The sequence below is a fragment of the Oncorhynchus clarkii genome, chromosome 2 (assembly GCF_045791955.1).
Source record: "Oncorhynchus clarkii lewisi isolate Uvic-CL-2024 chromosome 2, UVic_Ocla_1.0, whole genome shotgun sequence".
Classification (NCBI taxonomy): Eukaryota; Metazoa; Chordata; class Actinopteri; order Salmoniformes; family Salmonidae; genus Oncorhynchus; species Oncorhynchus clarkii.
This window is the reverse complement of record NC_092148.1, coordinates 16,176,358-16,196,140: the sequence shown is the minus strand read 5'-3', so window position 1 is coordinate 16,196,140 and position 19,783 is coordinate 16,176,358. Positions and strand designations below refer to the sequence as shown.

The following is a 19,783-nucleotide window of genomic DNA, read 5'->3' as shown; positions in this document are numbered from 1 at the left end:
ACGTTTTATCCAAACAGTGTGGCATGGGTTAGTATACAAATTAATGTATTGTATTAAAATGAATAACTAATAACTCACTTTACCTGTTGGGGTTGTGATATTGTATTCGCTTGTTTACACTGAGCTGCACTGGGATCGGACAGCAATCATGGTTACATTAAGACACCGTGGAGCAGACGCGAGATATTCGTCGGGAAAACGTACCTCTATGCAAGGATGGAATAGGCCACTGTACTCCAAATGTTACCTTTATCCACGTTGTACATATCTTGCGCCGGCTCCACGGCGTCTTAATGTAACCATGCTTGTGTTCAGACTCCAGTGCTGCTCAGTGTAAATCAACGTAATGGTAGGGTCGTTATCTCTGGCAAGACATAATGTAACCTATTTGACGTTTTACTACATCTGTGCATTAGCAGTAGTTTTAAATATGTAAATACCTGGTAATAAAAATAATTGAAAAACAATGTAATATTGTCGTCTGTATTCAATAAAACAATGACATAGTCCTGCAATAATTAAAACAGTCTACCAAATTGATGTTTTAAACAAAAAAAAACGTTAATATCCGTTACAATGCATGTAGAGAACTAACGGTTGGGTCTAGTGGCGCTTTCAAGACGGATGGGAACTTGGAAAAAAGAGGTTAAATCAGGACGTCAGTGGTCGGAAAGTCGGAGCTCTAGAAAGAGGCCCGAGTTCCCGTTTTGTAATTTCGAGTTGGATGACCGTTCAAAACCATTTTCCCAACTCGTTTTTCTCCCGAGTTCCCATTTGTGTTTTTGAACGCGTCATGATTCGCTGATATTCTCGCGCCAGATCTGTGGCAAGGAAGTTGTCATTTGTCGTAATTTCCTAGGACGGAACCACTGCAACAACAGTGCGGAGGAGAAGAGTAAGAGGCGCTCCGAACAGCATTCGAGGCCTCCTATGTCATTGTTTACACCGTGAAAGGAGTTTTATTTTTGCATGCATTAGACAAGCCCCCCCTCTGAGAAAACTCATGGGAATTTAAGTAATAGAAGCGGTTAACACTAACAACGAAGATCCAAGTTGCAGTGGCCTAGTAACAGCAAATCAAGCACCACGCTGGGTGTTAGCTATGGAGGATGTCTCCGCTGTAACGATCAAAGGCGAGGGAGGAGATGAACAGGAGTCGGAAGATGTCAGAGAACATTTAACCAAGACCGAGAACAGCGCCAGCAAGTCTGCCAAAGATGACAGTACCGATGGTAAGTGACCCCATCCTTTCACAATCATCTAAACATAGCTAACGTTAACTATTGCTACATCATGCTCAAATCCATGTTTGCTAATTAACGTTAGCGAACTATTCTAACATGATTATAGTTAAGGTTGCAGTTATTGTTAGGTAGCCATTGACCAGATAAGTCAATTTGTCCCATTTGATCTTGTTCACATTTTTAGCTCGCAAAGTAGCTAACTAGTGGTGACTTAGAAGCTGTGCGTGTAGTCGGTGACGTTGCTAGCTAGCAAGGGTGAATTGTCGATCATCCGAATGACATTAGTACCGTTATAGTTAAACGTCTACTCTACGGTTTCTTCAATGTTACGTGCAATCAAATAGGCTGTCATATTGTGATAAATAATACTGGGGCATATTTATTACGCCTATTCTGTTGCAAAACGTTCCTTGAGCGAACGAAACGGGGACCTACCTCCATTTGTCCATTAGAAACTCGTTGTAGTTGCAAAATTATACGTTTGGCTAATGATTAGGCCCCTGGACTAGCGTGATCACATCCCCAATGTTTTGGAACTTCCCCGTAGGCCAGAGCCATCTAATTGGCCCCCACGATTACATTTTGGGTAGCTGCTGCCCAATAGGGAAGATACTGTATGTTGCAACTCAAGACCGTTTTGCGTTGCTAATTGGGCTGCATGACGAGTCGATAAGAACGGCGACCAGTGCACCTGTGTTGTATGGACATGCCTGCCGACCTGATACCTGACCGTGATGCTCAGGAAGCGTCCTACTGGATATCATGGTCCTGTCGCCTGCGGTAGCTAACGCATGAAGAAACTGTACAATTTGTGTAAAACAGTGAAATGAGACTTATACTAATCCGCTGTTTTCAAAACAGAAGTACTCACGGTATGGTAGCTAAATCAATGTACAGTAGTTGTGGTAAGAAATGGAAGGGAATAAACACTGCTCAATCAAAACCGTCTAACCTATTAGCAGAGTGCTTTCTACACTACTCCTTTACACAACCCCTCCTTTCCACACGCCCACAACTTTCCTTTCTGCACACCCACTCGCCCATACTCCGGTCGCCATATTGAGCCTCATATATCCACCTTTCAATTGGAAGGGGGGACTATGGATATGTCTGCGTCTTAACTTGGGTGTATGATGCATCTTGCCATAGATCTGGCATTTACACAATTAAAATGATTGGCCCAAAGGGGGCACTATAGTAATCAACTGAAATTCCAAACTTTGAACAAGCATATGTCCTGTTTGAGCTTGAATTGTCACTAATTGGCCAAAGTGCTGCATCATTCATGGGGGGGCGACATGTTTAAGGCTTAAAAGGCTCTGTCATAGGCTAGTTATCATATAAGCAAAACAGAAGGTCTGACCTTATTTTCCCATGAGCTGAATATGTGAATCTTTGATAATTTGATTTGATATATTTGGGTGAGATTCTCCTATTTGAGACATGATGAAATGTTTGATATATGTAACTTTATGGGGTCTCAATAGAGTAGACCTGAATTTGGCTCCATTCACCTCAAGGGAAATCATACGATACCAATTCTTTCTCTGTCCACAGGTCTGTAGTGAATAGGATAACTTGACTGATCTGAAAAGCGTGATGAACATTTAGGTTAAATCAAACTTTCCGAATACAGAAGTTAAGTTGAAATCATTTTTAAATTAGGCTGCTTCACACATTCATGTGTCTTTTTATAAAAATTACATTTAAAAAGTATATTATCCACAATGAGTTGACTCTCCATCGTTAGGGTGATATGCACTTTAGCAAAGATGTTTATAATTGTCAAGTAAAATGTCTGTCAAAATATACGTCCATCCAAACAAAAGCTGTATCCATTGCAACATTTTTATCTTGACGATAATATGTATCGTTGTAATAAAATATGCTTAAGTCTTGTTTCTTTTTGACAGTAATGGAATTTTGGATGATGTAAACCGTTTATAATCTTCTAAAAAAAGTTTAAAGACATTTTCTCCACTCCTGAGCTGCTGCAGGGAGGGGGGGGGGGGGGGGGGTTGCCTAGGCAACCCAAGACTTGATTACTACAACACCTTGCTTATTCAGCAAGGAGCAACAAAGTTTCATTACTTTGTGACTAGTCCATGTTACCGCAGAAATTGACTAAATGCCAGCTGTCCTGTCTTCAGTCAGCTGTTCTTTCCACACAAAAAATAATGGTTATAACGGTTATTTTAAATTTTCATGACTGTCTTCATCCATAATTGTTGGTTACACGATTATACGGTAATTGTGCAAGCCCTAATTGTACATGGATGCACATAGTCATTATCTGACATAAATATTCATTTGTGTTTGTTATTGTTTGGTTTTCTTTTCTCTTTTCTTTTCTTTGGCAACAGGAGTCGCCCTGACCTCCCATTTTCCCCTTTCTATTTTTAGGGGATGGGCTTTTCCGCTGTCTGGATTGTGGAGAAGCCTTTGGGGAGGAGGTGGCCTACCAGGAGCATCAACATGAGCACACCCATGATGGCCCAATAGTCTGCCTGGACTCTGACTCCCAGTTGGATGGCTTGCTTGTTTCAGAGAGTGGGGGCCAACGGACACTATGTTGCGCTCTTTGTGGGCGCAAATTTGCAGACTCAAGGGGTTTTTACTCACACCAGGTCAAACACCGTAATGAAGCCCTTAAGCAGTCAACTCCTGTTTTGCAATCAACTCCTGTGGCCCAGTCAACTCCTGATCAGAGCTTGGGGGTGGCTAAGCAGTATGTCTATGAATGTGAAGACTGTGGTAAATCCTATACTTCGATGGGCTCTTTCATCAGTCATACACGCTCACACAAGCAAGCTTCCAAATCAGTTTTCCATGAGCTGGCACACCTGAAAAAGAAGTCCTTTGAGTGTCAAACTTGTGGTCGCTGTTACTCCCGTTCTTCAGCTCTTGATGCTCACCGCCGTTGTCATGAGGTCAAACTAATCCCAAAGTCCCGCAAAAGGAGTGCAGAGAAGCAGCCACCTGCAGAGGAGCCTGCCATTGCAACAGAGGACAGCAACAAAGCTTCTGAACAGATAGATGAGGCACAGGAAAATCTGTTTGGGTGTTCATGTGGCAAAACATTTCGCGCCCAGTCTGGCCTGAGAACACACCAACGATTTAGCCACAATGAAAAATGTTCTCCTGAAAAGCTTAAGAGAAAACCCAAACAATTTGACTGCAGTGAGTGTGAGAAGACCTTCAGTTCTTATGCCGGCATGCTCTGCCATCAACGCTATCATATGAAACGAGGTGGTAGTGGTGGCAAAAGGTTTCCATGTGAGGAGTGTGGCAAGGTCTTCACAACGCTCACATTCTACTACAAGCACCAGCGTTTGGCTCATACTGAAGAGACTCCAGCAAAGTCTTTCCTTCATCAGGTTTGCCAGCTCCAGAAGAAAGCGTTTGAGTGTCAGGAGTGTGGGCTCCGATTTTCCAGGGCCTCGGCTCTCCAGTCCCATCGGCTTTGCCATAACGATGTTTTTGGACAGACTGAGAAAGAATCCCAGACACAAGCATCCCCACTACCTCAACATAAGCTATTACTGGATAACAAGACAGAAACTGAAACATTTGCTTTAGGGGCCATTGTCTACCCACAGGACACCTCTCAGACCCTTGTGACCGAGAGAGACCCCTGTTTCTGTGAAACTGATGGCGATGCAGAGGCTGATGGAACTGATGATGTCAATGTAGAGGTGATCAGTATAAGTGCCTCAGATGGCTCTGTAAGGGATGCAGAAGAGTCACTACAAGAACTCAACCCTGATCTTGAATTACTGTGTGAATCAGACCAGGAGGGAAAAGAGGAGATGGATGCTGTGTTGTGTCCAACGGAGTACATTTCTAGTACACTTAAGTCTAAACCAGAGATTGATCTGAAAATTGTACAAATTGACTTTCCGCCATTTGCAGGCGAAGGACCTCGAACAGAGAAGGTTCAGGGACAAGAGCCACCTAAAAGATTTAACTGTCCTGAGTGTTACCGTTGGTTTACCAGTGTTGCATCTTTGCGCTCTCACAAACTGTGGCACAGAGTAGATGGCAAAAAAAGTTGGAATCCTGAAAATGATATTTTCAAGTGCGATGTTTGTGGGTTTGACACTACACATCGCAAAACGTACCACAATCACATGCGAAAACACGATGGCCGAAAACCACACAAGGGTGTATTTTACCAGCTTGCCGGACTACAGAAGAATAGCTTCAAATGTGAGGTGTGTGGAAAGTGTTTCTCACGCATGTCTGCCCTACACTCTCATCAGCAACAGCATCCAAAAAGCAAAGCTCATCCATGTCCAGATTGTGAGAAGACTTACTCTAATGCCAGTGGTTTGTACAACCACCGCAAAAACTGCCACGCTCCAACCCCCACCCAAGATGAAGTATCAGACACTAAAACTGAAGTGTTTAATCCAAAGAAGACTTTATTAGGCCCAACGGTTTATTGCGAGCGATGTGGGAAGGGCTTCTGGTCATTGGGTGCTTACGCTCACCACAAGCAGAATCAAGCTCAGTGTGCACATTTGAAGGAGAAGCATGAGCCAACAGTGTCTTCACATTCTGTCAATGGCCCTCCACATGTTCGTGGTAAAGTTGCCTGCCCTGTATGCGCAAAGAAATTTCGTCACCAAGGCATTATGAAATCTCATATGAGGAAGCACGAGAATGGGAATCATAGATGTGAGCTTTGTAGCAAGTCTTTTCGCATGTTCTCAAGCCTCCTCAGGCACCAGGTTGTACATAATGCTCAAATCCTCCCGCCTCCTATCAAATCTTTTCAACATCAGGTAGAACAAGTGAAGAAGAACGCATACAGCTGCCCTGATTGTGGAAAACTGTTTTCACGGGCCAAGGCACTTAAATTCCACATGAAGAGCCATGGTTATGAGACCGACTACTCTGCCTCATCGCCTAAATCTGCTCTTGAGCTAGAGGGGCTGAAGTGTTCGACATGCCTTTACCATTTCAGCAACAACTCCTCATTGCATACTCACCGAAAACAGTGTGGCAAGATAAAGACTGTCAGTAAAAGCTACAAGGAGGATGTTGCCCAACATGACACAGTTCCTAAGGCGAAGAAGCTCAAATGTCCCACCTGCCCTTCTCTTTTCAACAATTTACTGTCATTGCAGTATCATCAAAAAGAATGTGGCAAGCCGAGGGCAATTGGAGGCTTGGATGCCAAAGTGAAAGGAGGTTTAGAGAAGGTGACAAAGTGCATTGTCAAAGACCTTGTGAAAACAACTCGGTCAAACAACTCTGGCACTGAGAAAATTACTAAATCTGTTACTGAGAAGGAATGTGGTGAACAAAAGGAGACCAGTGAGTCCCAAACCTTGAAAGCCGCCACAATCAACACAACTGATTTGAAATACAAATGTAAAGAGTGTGAGAGAAGCTTTGCTGTTGTAGGAGCACTGAATTTCCATAAAAGGATTCATGTTCTGGGTCACAAGTCTAAAGTAAAACCAAAGCTGAAATTTCAAGTGGCTGCAAACCCTGAAGAACCTAAGCAACCCAAAAAGGTAGAGCAAACAACTAAAGGCCAATTCTGTTGTCCAGAATGCGGAAGACGTTTTATCTCCAATGCAGCCCTTGGCACTCACAGACGATGGCACACAGATAAGAAGTTTGCTGGGTCACTGATAAAAGATGACAATACAAATTCTGTTGGGCACAAGTCAGTGGATGAGGGACCTTTTCAGTGCAACAAGTGTGGTAAGGGCTTCTTTTACCTGTGTGTTCTTCGCCGACACCAGTTGTATTATCCGCCATGTCAGACCAAAGCCGAACCAGAGCCCGCAGCTGACACCAGCATGGAAGGCAACCGCAATCCCTCACACGCTGAATTTGCATGTCCAGAATGTAACACAACTTTCGTCAAGGGCTCACTTTTAGCAGCTCACTATGAAAGTGAGCATAACAAACCCATTGAGTCTGCAGATCTTCAGGGGGACCAGTCCATGACCGTGTCCATTGAAGAGGTCCCGGAGCAGCCTGCCACATCACACAGCAAGTCTGAAGTCATTCCATTAAAGAAGCCAAAGCTTAAATCAAATCTTCACCAGTGTCCTCATTGTGATATGAGTTTCTTGAAGGTTCGAGGCTTGCGTGCCCACAAATGGCAGGCCCACTCCCAGGGCAAGAAGGTTAAGAGCAAGGGCACTTTGGCTGAGAGCAGGGACTCTGTTGCCATTAACACCTTGGCTACCAAGGAAAATGAACTGGTTAATGAGAGTAAGGACTTAGTTACAGAAAACAAAGGCACTGTTCTCAAAACCGAACACTATGTTACAAAGAGTAAGAATGCAGTGGGCAGAAGGAAGAAAAGTCGACCGGGTTTCAAATCCATCCCTTGCGTTGACTGTGGGAAGAGATACAGTTCTTCTGGGGCACTCTATAATCACAAGAAGATCTGTGGAGTGCTCAAGCAGGAAGTTAATCCAGGAATGGCAGAAGTAGTGGAAGAAGAACCCTCACCACCAACCCGCCTCTATGAGCAGACAATCAAATACCTCTTCAAGTGTGACAAGTGTGGCAAAGCTTTCCCAACTGAAGAGCAACTAGGAACCCACAAGGACTTGGAAAAGAGCCGACCTCACTCTTGCGCCCTGTGCTGCCGTGGATATTGGACTGAGACTCAGTTGCAACAGCACCTGGCCTGGCACGACGAGGTCCGCCGACGACTACCAACAGAGCTTCGTTACAGACTCAGTGCTTCTGTAAGCACAGGGCCCGCTAAACTCAATGTCCCTCTGCCTGATTTGAAGGCGAAGTCATCCCTCAAGCCACTACCTACACCCCCCTCCCGGCCACAGAATAGCCACAAGTGCCAGCACTGTGGAAAAGCGTTTCTATCTCCAGGTGCTCTGCATAAACACGAGGCTCAACACGACAGCGATGGCTCCTACCGTTGCTCCCTTTGTCCCCGGACCTTCAGTGAGATTCGGGACCTCATTGACCATCACCAGGAATGTATGGGTGATGACAAAGGGCAGAGAGATCCCTACACTGCTGTCTCCTCAAGAGACACCGATGGCCTTACTTGCATTGAATGTGGAATGCGTTTCAGTCGAGAGTTGGAGTTGCACCAGCACTACATTGAACATGCTCGTGGAGCATATTAGATTAACGATGGAACTAATACAAGTCAGGAGACATTAGAAGTGAAATTTGACTTTTTCATGCACTTATGCACCTCTTTCTACTAAACTTAAATTTCCAAGGTGGACATTTTTTTTCTCCAGGGTATTTTCAAGCACTAAGTGTCTAAGAGACTTGCTAAATTTGACTATTCTAATTTGACTATTCTAATTATATCTATAGAATGCTATATCTATAGAACATTATTTCAAATATATCCACTAAGTGCTTCTTTAGCTCTTGACACCATTATTTTATCTTTCTCAGGCTTTATTTCACACTGGACCTGTACATAAATGTAAAATTGTCTAAACTCCTTTTATCAGTTCCCCTGATTTGAAATGTGTCCTCTTGGTGTAGAAATGTGTAGTTATAGAGAAAGAGAAAGTTCGCTAATGTTTCTCCATGCCTAGAAATGATTACATCCTGTACAGTACAGCGATTTGTCTGTCAAGGTAGGCACTAATTTAAGTTTGTTTTGCTTGACTTAGTATGCAAGGGGAGAACGTGAGTCACCCACTTTCAGTAACATGCACTTGACCTTCTTTTGAGAAATTAATCAAGTTCTGGCTTTAACCTGTCTATATAAGATGGATGTTTCTAGTATTATTAGTACCTATTTTTGTCTGTTTTCTTTTGCAAAATATTACCACACTAACTTTGTATCATTAATAATTAGAAAATGGAATGTTTTCCTGGATTTCACTACCAAAGTTCCCAAATACTAACAGTTGATTGTTACTTTTCTTTTACTTTCCTGTGTCGTGTAAACATTTATCTATCGTAATGAGTTTGATTTAACAAACGGATTTAGCATTTGTTCATGGAGTTATATTCCTTGTTGATTTAAATGAAACCTTCAAGTTTTTAGACTATTGCTAATCTTTTGAAGTCATTACCTTTATGATAACTCATTTCAATGTAACCTTTTCCTTGTACCTTTAAACTACTACTGGTGTCTTATTAATGCAGACATGAAGAGTTTTAGTAAATGGTTAAAACTGTAGTTAAGTTTCCTGTGTGGTTCATTGTGTTGACTGAGTTACTGGTGTTAATGGACCTTGAAAGCTTAACTCAATAGATTCTAGTGGGTTTTCAGTCATGACGCGTCATGTTTACCGTTGATTGGAAATGGTTGAGAAACATCACTACATTATATATATTAAAACTTAAAGCTGCAATATGAATAGTGCATTCTGAAAATATTCAGACCCCTTGTTCCACATTTTGTTACTTTACAGCCTTATTCTAAAATGTATTAAATCGTTTTTCCCCTCAAATTAGCATAATAATAATGCTAATTTATAAAAAAAAAAAAAAAAAAATGATATCACATTTACGTATTCAGACCCTTTACTCAGTACTTTGGTGAAGCACCTTTTGGCAGCGATTATAACCTCAAGGCTTCTTGGGTATGACACTACAAGCTTGGCACACCTCTATTTGGGGAGTTTCCCCCATTCTCTGCAGATCCTCTCAAGCTCTCAGGTTGGATGGGGAGCGTCACTGCACAGCTATTTTTAGGTCTCTCCAGAGATGTTCAAGTCCGGGCTCTCTCAAGAACATTCAGAGACTTGTCCCGAAGCCACTCCTGCATTGTCTTGGCTTTATGCTTAGGGTTGTTGTCCTGTTGGAAGATGAACCTTCGCCCCAGTCTGATGTCTGGAGCAGGTTTTCAACAATGATCTCTGTATTTTTCTTTGTTCATCTTTCCCTTGATCCTGACTATTCTCTCAGTCCCTGCCGCTGAAAAACATCCCCACAGCATGATGCTGCCACCACCATGTTTCACCGTAGGCATGGTGCCAGGTTTCCTCCAGACGTGTTGCTTGGCATTCAGGTCAAAGAGTTCTATCTTGGTTTCATCAGACCAGAGAATCTTGTTTCTCATGGACCGAGTCCTTTAGGTGCCTTTTGGAAAACTCCAAGCAGGCTGTCATGTGCCTTTTTGCTAAGGCGTGGCTTCCATCTGGCCTCTACCATAAAGGCCTGATTGGTGGAGGGCTGCAGAGATGGTTGTCCTGGAAGATTCTCCCATCTCCATAGAAGAACTCTAGAGCTCTGTCAGTGACAATCGGGTTCTTGGTGACCTCCCCTCCTTTCTTCTTCTTTTTGTACCCTTCCCCAGATCAGTGCCTCAACACAATCTTGTCTCGGAGCTCTACGAAAAATTCCTTCGACCTCTACCTGTTTTTTTTCTCTGACATGCATTGTCAACTGTGGGACCTTACATAGACAGGCTTGTGTGTGTGTGTGCCTTTACAAATTATGTCCAATCAATTGAATTTACCACAGGTGGCCTCAAGGATGATCAATGGAAACAGGATGCCCCTGAGCTCAATTTCAAGTCTCATAGCAAAGGGTCTGAATACTTATGTAAATAAGGTATCTGTTTTTTTTTATTATTATTTTTTTATATTTCTAAAAACCTGTTTTCACTTTGTCATTATGGGGTATTTTGTGTGTGTGGACTTTAAGTCAATTTTAGAATAAGGTTGTAATGTAACAAGTGGAAAAAGGGAAGGGGGTCTGAATACTTTCCGAATGCACTAACTCTTTGGACGACCTGACCAAATTTACAAATGTGTGTTATAGAATTGAATTATAGAAAAGCACGTCTAAGAAGCGGTAGATATGTTTATGTGCGCTATTTCTATGTTTCCCGTTCTTAAGTTTTTGTCTTTTACTTTCAGTTTTGTACACCAGCTGAAAATACAGTGTTTTTGGTTATGGCAAAGATATTTCACAGCAGTTTAGATGTTACAATGATTCTCTACACTAAACTTGCTTGTTTTGTCACAAACTGAAATTAGTTGAACTAGTTTAGAAACCAGGAAATGGCAGGGGGATTTCTGCATAGTGCACTTTTAAATGATAACTTATGCAGTATTAGGTACACTTCTTTATACAGTTACAAAAGTAAAGACAGTCATTTGTTTGGGGGGGGTAATCCTGAATGAATCATGAGTAATGAGCGAGGAAGCTAGACTCGCATATCACCCGGCTGTGATTAGGAGTCCCATAGGGCGGTGCACAATTGTCCCAGCATCGTCTGGGTTTGGCCCGGGTAGGCCGTCATTGTAAATAAGAATTTGTTTTTAACTGACTTTCCAAGTTAAATCAAGGTTAAATAAAAAACGTAATACCCCCAAGACATGCTAACCTCTCACCATTACAGTAACAGGGGAGGTTAGAATATTTTGGGTGGTATGATATTTGTGTGTCTAACTTTCTCACTCATCTTTATTCACAATTCATTCAGGATTATCTGTAATCATGGAAGAATCCACGTTAATGTAGAAGTGTTTTATAAACATATTCTTATTTACAGTAAAAGTGAATCCAAAATGACACAATACATTATTTATCATTTAATTTCTATTGAGCACAAAATAATCTGAAACACAACCAAAACAAACAGCAAACGTATCCAACAAGTTTGTAGAGTCACAAACTTGATGTAGTCATTGCGTGAAAGGGAATATGGGACCAACTACTACCAGTTAAGTTTAGACACCTACTCATTCAAGGGTTTTTCTTTATTTAGACTATTTTCTACATTGTAGAATAATAGGGAAGACATCAAAACTATGAAATAACACATGGAATCTTTAACTAAGCAAAAAACTGTTAAACAAATCCAAATATACTTTATATTTAAGATAATTCAAAGTAGCCAAACTTAGCCTTAATGACAGCTTTGCACACTCTTGGCATTCTCTAAACCAGCTTCACCTGGAATGCTTTTCCAACAGTCTTGAAGGAGTTCCCACTTAAAGAGTTCCCGACCTCATCCCAAAACATCTCAATTGGGTTGAGGTCGGGTGATTGTGGAGGCCAGGTCATCTGATGCAGCACTCCATCACTCTCCTCCTTGGTCAAATAGCCCTTTCACAGCCTGGATGTGTGTTGGGTCATTGTCCTGTTGAAAAACATTATATTCCCACTAAGAGCAAACCAGATGGGATGGCGTATCGCTGCAGAATGCTGTGGTAGCCATGCTGGTTAAGTGTGCCTTGGATTCTAAATAAATCACTGACAGTGTCACCGGCAATTTCTTGAAATGTTCTGCTTTGACTGACCTTCACGTCTTAAAGTAATGATGGACTTTCGTTTCTCTTTGCTTATTTGAGCTGTTCTTGCCATAATATGGACTTGCTCTTTTACCAAATAGGGCTATCTTCTGTATACCACCCCCACCTTGTCACAACAATGGCTCAAACGCATTAAAGATATTCCACAAATGAACTTTTAACAAGGCACACCTGTTAATTGAAATGCATTCCAGGTTAACTACCTCATGAAGCTGGTTGAGGGAATGCCAAGAGTGTAAAAGCTGTCAAGGCAAAGGGAGGCTACTTTGAAGAATATAAAACATTTTGATTTGTTTTAACACTTTTTTAGGGTTCTACATGATTCCATATGTTATTTCCTAATTTGTTTTTGCTATTTTTCTACAAAATAGAAAAACCCTGGTGTGTCCAAACTTTTGACTGGTACTGTATTTATTTTTTATTTTTTGTATTTTACCTTTATTTAACCAGGCAAGTCAGTTAAGAACAAATTCTTATTTTCAATGACGGCCTATGAACAGTGGGTTAACTGCATGTTCAGGGGCAGAACGACAGATTTGTACCTTGTCAGCTCGGGGGTTTGAACTTGCAACCTTCCGGTTACTAGTCCAACGCTCTAACCACTAGGCTACCCTGTCCCCATACTTTTGGTCCCCCCCATTTTAGGGTACCATGTACAAAAAGGGCTGTAATTTTGAAACGGTTCACCCGATATGGATGAAAATACCCTCAAATTAAAGCAGTCTGCACTTTAACCTCTGGCATTGCACACTACATCAAATTGTATTGGTCACATACACATATATTTAGCAGATGTTATTGCCGGTGTAGCGAAATGCTTGTGGACACATGCTCGTAGAACATCTCATTCCAAAATCATGGGTGTTAATATGGGGTTGGTGCCCCCTCCCCTACTTTGCTGCTATAACAGCCTCTACTCTTCTGGGAAGGATTTTCACTAGATGTTGGGACATGCTTCCATTCAGCCACGAGCATTAGTGAGGTCAGGCACTAATTTTGGGCGATTAAGCCTGGCATGCAGTCCACGTTCCAATTCATCCCAAAGGTGTTCGATGGGGTTGAGGTCAAGGCTCTGCAGGCCAGGCAAGTTCTTCCACACCGATCTCAACACTATTTATGTGTAGAACTCGCTTTGTGCACAGGGGAATTGTCATGCTGAAACAGGAAAGGGCCCCCAAACTGTTGCAACAAAGTTGGAAGCACAGAATTATCTAGAATGTCATTGTGTGCTGTAGCGTTGATTTCCCTTCACTGGAACCAAGGGGCCTAGCCCAAACCATAAAAAACAACCCAGATCATTCTTCCTCCTCCACCAAACTTTACAGTTTGCACTTTGCATTGGCGCACGCAGCAATCGCCTGGCATCTACCAAACCCAGATTTGTCTGTCGGACTGCCAGATGGTGAAGCGTGATTCATCACTCCAGAGAACTCGTTTCCACTGCTCCAGAGTCCAATGGAGGCAAGCTTTACACCACTCCAGCCGACGCTTGGCATTGCGTGTGGTGATCTTAGGCTTGTGTGCGGCTGCTCGGCCATGGAAACCCATTTCATGACGCTCCTGGCGAACAGTTCTTGTGCTGACGTTGCTTTTAGAGGCAGTTTGGAACTCGGTAGTGAGTTTTGCAACCGACGACAGACGATTTTTACGCGCTTCAGCACTCTGTGGTTCCCTTCTGTGATTTTGTGTGGCCTATCACTTCGCAGCTGAGGTGTTGTGGCTCCGAGATGTTTCCACTTCACAATAACAGCACTTAGTTGACCAGGGCAGAAATTTGACGAACTGACCTGTTGGAAAGATGGCATCCTATGACGGTGCCATGTTGAAAGTCATTGAGCTATTCTGTAAGGCCATTCTACTGCCGATGTTTGTCTACACTATGGAGATTGCATGGCTGTGTGCTCAATTGTATACACCTGTCAAACTGGTGTGGCTGAAATAGCCAAATCCACTCATTTGAAAAGGTGTCTACAAACTTTTTTATATGTAGTGTATCATTTCAAGTCCAAAGTGCTGGAGTGGAGAGCCAAAACAACGCGTCACACTCCCAATACTTTTGTAGCTCACTCTATATGTTGGGGGTGTAAGTGGTGTGTGTGTTGTATTATGTGATCAGTCTTGTAGTGTATTCTAATTAAGTATGTATCCAATCATGTTAGTTATTAATGAGCCTAAATCTATAATATTTTGAGGTGACAAGGAGTGTGATTGAGCGTATTGATCCTAGCAGTGGAGAGAACAACTACATACCTGTAGTTGCACATATTGCACTTCAAGTTGCAATATGTGACTTTTTGGGAGACCTGACCGAAATCACATAGAAATGTGAGTTAAAGAGCTGTCATTCTCATTGAAAGCAAGTCTAAGAGGCGGTAGATATTTTCTGTGTGCTATTTCTATGCTTGCCGTTCTTAAGCTTTGTTTTTGTGTCTTTTACTTTGGGTTTTGTACACCAGCTTCAAAAAGATGAAAATACTATACTTTTGGTGCTTGAAAAGGTATTTCACAGTTGTTTAGATGTTAGTGATTCTATACACTATACATTGCTTATTTTGCCACAAACTGAAATTAGGCAAACTATTAGAATTTTAACAACCAGGAAATTGCAGAGCGATTTCTGCATGTTGCACCTTTTTAAAACACTATATAGTTGTGCTGTGCCTATTCTAAAATGTGTCAACAGGTGTAAACATCTTGGTTGTGAAAAATATGCCCCTTCATCCTAAATTCCACTGCAATGCTGCTGATAGTTTGGCAATTCAATCTGAGATAGTTTATCTTCACAAAAGGATTTAAACCAGTTCAAATAAATTTTGAAAGTTTAGCAAAATTACAGGCATGTCATGGTACTATATTGTCCTAATTTATGCTCCCTTTCTCTCCTCCACAGTGAAACTAGCCAGCATGAGGTGTCAGGACTGTGGGCAGCAGTTCACTCGCTGGGAGGCCTTCAAGACTCACCTGCGTAAGCATGTTCTGGAGGAGGCGATGGCGGAAGAGGAGGAACGAAGGCAGGGCATTAAGAGAGCCCTGGAGACGAACGAGAGCAATGGCAATGTGGAGTCGGCAGCACCTGAGAAAAAGCAGAAAAATTATGACCATGGTGATTACAAAGAGAACAGTGATGTAGACGTGGAAGGTGATGAAGAAGACGATGAAGAGTTCTTCGACAGTTCCTGGCAGGTCAGACCATCGGAGATCGTCACAGTTCGCCCGCGCGTTGCCATGCTGTCTGAGGAGGAGAAGCCAGTCTTCAGCAGCTCCCACAGGGTCTATGCATGCTCCATCTGTGGGAAGGTCTACTCCTACCTCGAGTCGTTTAGAAATCATCAGAAGACGCATGAAAAAGAAGAAAAAAAACAACCCACAGAGAACAAGTGCCCGGACTGTGGGAAGATCTTTGCTCGCCCGTCCCTTCTGGTGACTCACTTGAAAGTGCACAGGCCTCCCGTGCCGATGGAACCCTCCACTCTGAAGTGTGATCAGTGTGTAAAAAACTTCAATTCCCTGCAGACGTATTTGATCCACATGGACCTGCACAAGCAGAAGCCCTTCTGGTGCCTTGCCTGTGCTAAGGGCTTTAGGGATGAGCTCTCTCTGGACAAACACCTGCAGGGCCACAACCTGAGGCGCCACAAGTGTGACCTCTGTGAAAAGTCTTTCCGCGTTCCCGCTGAGCTCCGCTACCACTACAATACTCACACCGGCGCCAAGCCCTACAAATGCACGCTCTGCAAGAAGAACTTCTCTCAGCTGGGCAACCTCATCACGCATCGGAAGAAGCACGTAGGGGTCTACGTCGGGGCCAGCAAGACACCACTGGGACCCAGGAACCACCTCTTTGCTGGGAGGAGAAGGGTGACTGAGATGAAGAGGCTGGTGTTCACAGGGATGGGTAGCACAGACGAGGCGGAGGTGATAGATATGCTTCAGGAACATCAAGAGGAGGAGGAAGAAGAAGAGGATATTGATTTGGGTGAGGAGGAATCTGGATCAGAAGAGTCGGGGTCTGAGTCTAGTTCTGAAGACTCTGGCGCTGAGGAGTCATCGTCGGGTTCGGGATTGTCTAAATCAGATTCATCAGACACTTCTGGATCTGATTCCTCTGATGACTCTGATTCCTCTGGATCGGGAGTGGAGGAGGAGGAGCAAGAGGGAAAAGAAGAGACCGTATTAGAAGCACATGTGGCGGTGCAACAGAAAAGACCTAAAGAATGGGAGTGTTTTGAATGTGGTGAAGGGTTTGATCAAGAGTCAGCGTTGCACCTGCACTATATGAAACACGCCAGTGGGGAGCTGCCAGGACAATGACGGCCCAGTACATGGTGAGGTTAGCTGTGAAATGATTGGTGAGTTGGGCACTGTTCAATGTGTTTCTACTACTTCAGAGTTGAGTCACCGCTGATCCCTTGAATCAATTGAAGAACACTGAAGACAGTTTCTAATGATTCCTCTCCCAATATTTTGAAGTAAACTTGGGTTTTTCATTTGTCAGTCAAAAGTTTTGACGTCTACCCATTCCAAGGTTTTTATTTTTACTATTTTCTACATTGTAGAATAATTGTGAAGACATCAAAACTATGAAAAAACACATGGAATCATGTAGTAATCAAAAGTGTTAAACCAATCAAAATATATTTTATATTTGAGATTATTCAAAATAGCCACCCTTTGCCTTGATGACAGCTTTGTGCACTCTTGTTTTTCTCTCAACCAGCTTCACCTGGAATGCTTTTCCAACAGTCTTGGAGTTCCCACATATGCTGAGCACTTGTTGGCTGCTTTTCCTTCACTCCGCAGTCTAACAAAACATCTCGATTGTTTTGAGGTTGGGTGATTGGAGGCCAGGTCATCTGATGTAGCACTCCATCACTCTCCTTCTTGGTCAGCCTGGAGATGTTGGGTCATTGTCCTGTTGAAAAACATATGATAGTCCCACTAAACACAAACCAGATTGGATGGCGTATCGCTGCAGAATGCTGTGGTAGCCATGCTGGTTAAGTGTGCCTTGGATTCTAAATAAATCACTGACCGTGTCACCAGCAAAGCACCATCACAACACCTCCTCCATGCTTCACAGTGGGAACCACACATGCGGAGATCATCCGTTCTAGAGGTCGACCGATTACGATTCTTCAACGCCGATACCGATTATTGGAGGACCAAAAAAGCCGATACCGATTAATCAGACAATTTTTATTTATTTATTTGTAATATTGACAATTACAACAATACTGAATGAACACTTATTTTAACTTAATATAATACATCAATAAAATCAATTTAGCCTCAAGTAAATAATGAAACATGTTCAATTTGGTTTAAATAATGCAAAAACAAAGTGTTGGAGAAGAAAGTAAAAGTGCAATATGTGCTATGTAAGAAAGCTAACGTTTCAGTTCCTTGCTCAGAACATGAGAACATATGAAAGCTGGTGGTTCCTTTTAACATGAGTCTTCAATATTCCCAGGTATGAAGTTTTAGGTTGTAGTTATTATAGGAATTATAAGACTATTTCCCTCTATACCATTTATATTTCATTAACCTTTGACTATTGGATGTTCTTATAGGCACTTTAGTATTGCCAGTGTAACAGTATAGCTTCCGTCCCTCTCCTCGCTCCTCCCTGGGCTCGAACCAGCAACACAACGACAACAGCCACCATCGAAGCAGCGTTACCCATGCAGAGCAAGGGGAACAACTACTAGAAGGCTCAGAGAGAGTGATGTTTGAAACGCTATTAGCGCGCACTAACTAGCTAGCCATTTCACTTCGGTTACACCAGCCTCATCTTGGGAGTTGATAGGCTTGAAGTCATAAACAGCGCAATGCTTGACGCACAACGAAGAGCTGCTGGCAAAACGCATGAAAGTGCTGTTTGAATGAATGTTTACACGCCTGCTTCTGCCTACCACTGCTCAATCAGATACTTAGATACTTGTATGCTCAGTCAGATTATATGCAACGCAGGACACGCTAGATAATATCTAGTAATATCAACCATGTGTAGTTAACTGGTGATTATGATTGATTGATTGTTTTTTATAAGATAAGTTTAATGCTAGCTAGCAACTTACCTTGGCTTACTGCATTTGCGTAACAGGCTAGTCTCCTTGTGGAGTACAACGAGAGAGAGGCAGGTCGTTATTGCGTTTGACTAGTTAACTGTAAGGTTGCAAGATTGGATCCCCTGAACTGACAAGGTGAAAATCTGTCGTTCTGCCCCTGAACAAGGCAGTTAACCCACCGTTCCTAGGCCGTCATTGAAAATAAGAATGTGTTCTTAACTGACTTGCCTAGTTAAATAAAGGTATAACAAACAAAATCGGCGCCAAAAAATACCGATTTCCGATTATGAAAACTTGATATCGGTTAATTTAATCGGCCATTCCGATTAATCAGTCAACCTCTAATCCGTTCACATACTCTGCATCTCACAAAGACATGGCGGTTGCAACCAAAAATCTCAAATTTGGACTAATCAAACCCAAGGACAGATTTCCACCTGTCTAATGTCCATTGCTTGTGTTTCTTGGCCCAAGCAAGTCTCTAATTCTTATTAGAGTCAATTTCAATCATAGAGCTTGATGGTTTTTGCGACTGCACTTTTTCCGTATTGACCGACCTTCATGTCTAAAAGTAATGATGGACTGTACTTTGTCATTGCTTATTTGAGTTGTTCTTGCCATAATATGGACTTGGTCTTTTACCAAATAGGGCTATCTTCTGTGTACCACCCCTAACTTGTCACAACACAACTGATTTGGCTCAAATGCATTAAGGAAAAAAATTCCACAAATTAACTTAACAAGGCACGCCTGTTAATTGAAATGCATTCCAGGTGACTGACTACCTCATGAAGCTGGTTGAGAGAATGCCAAGAGTGTGCAAAGCTGTCATCAAGGCAAAGGGTGGCTACTTTGAAGAATCTCTTGAAATATATTTTGATTTGTTTAACACCTTTTTTTGGGGTTACTACATGATTCCATATGTTATTTAATAGTTTTGAGGTCTTCGCTATTATTCTAAGTTTTTTTTTAAATGAGGATGTGTAAACGTTTGCCTGGTACTGTATATCCAGCCTACTGTAGTAGTTGCTGTGATTCCATTAACATGTAATCTAGTATGTACCAGGAATTTTTCTTCGATACAACCATATCACTCTCTCTTCTGTCAGTCTGATAACCTAATTCAGCTGCATGTTTTTTTTTAAAATGCTTTGCATATGATTTTTTGGTTGTCTGGATTAAATTTCTGTTTTTGTAATAGAATTGTGGTAATAAATTAAATGCATTTTGAGTC

The 19,783-nt window shown here is 42.3% G+C and overlaps 1 protein-coding gene across 3 annotated transcripts; it reads left to right on the top strand.

The window, feature by feature from the left end:
• Nucleotides 1–847: 847 nt before the first annotated feature.
• LOC139422896 (oocyte zinc finger protein XlCOF28-like) lies at nt 848–19,783 on the top strand. Of its 3 annotated transcripts, XM_071174372.1 has the most exons (3): nt 866–1,232; nt 15,372–16,830; nt 17,199–19,783. In XM_071174372.1, exons 1-2 carry the CDS (start codon nt 1,103–1,105, stop codon nt 16,790–16,792), a joined length of 1,551 nt encoding a protein of 516 aa, XP_071030473.1. In that variant the 5' UTR covers nt 866–1,102; the 3' UTR covers nt 16,793–16,830; nt 17,199–19,783. The 3 variants fall into 3 exon arrangements, with proteins under 3 accessions (XP_071030455.1, XP_071030473.1, XP_071030465.1); XM_071174354.1 differs by lacking the exons at nt 15,372–16,830; nt 17,199–19,783 and adding an exon at nt 3,648–9,451 and having other exon boundaries at nt 848–1,232; XM_071174364.1 differs by lacking the exon at nt 17,199–19,783 and having other exon boundaries at nt 15,372–17,169.

Excerpts from the sequence above, each read along its gene's own strand:
- LOC139422896 (XM_071174354.1), top strand. The coding sequence starts at position 1,103 with ATGGAGGATGTCTCCGCTGTAACGATCAAAGGCGAGGGAGGAGATGAA. Across the intron at positions 1,233-3,647 it reads CAAAGATGACAGTACCGATG|GGGATGGGCTTTTCCGCTGT; the intron begins GTAAGTGACCCC and ends TTCTATTTTTAG.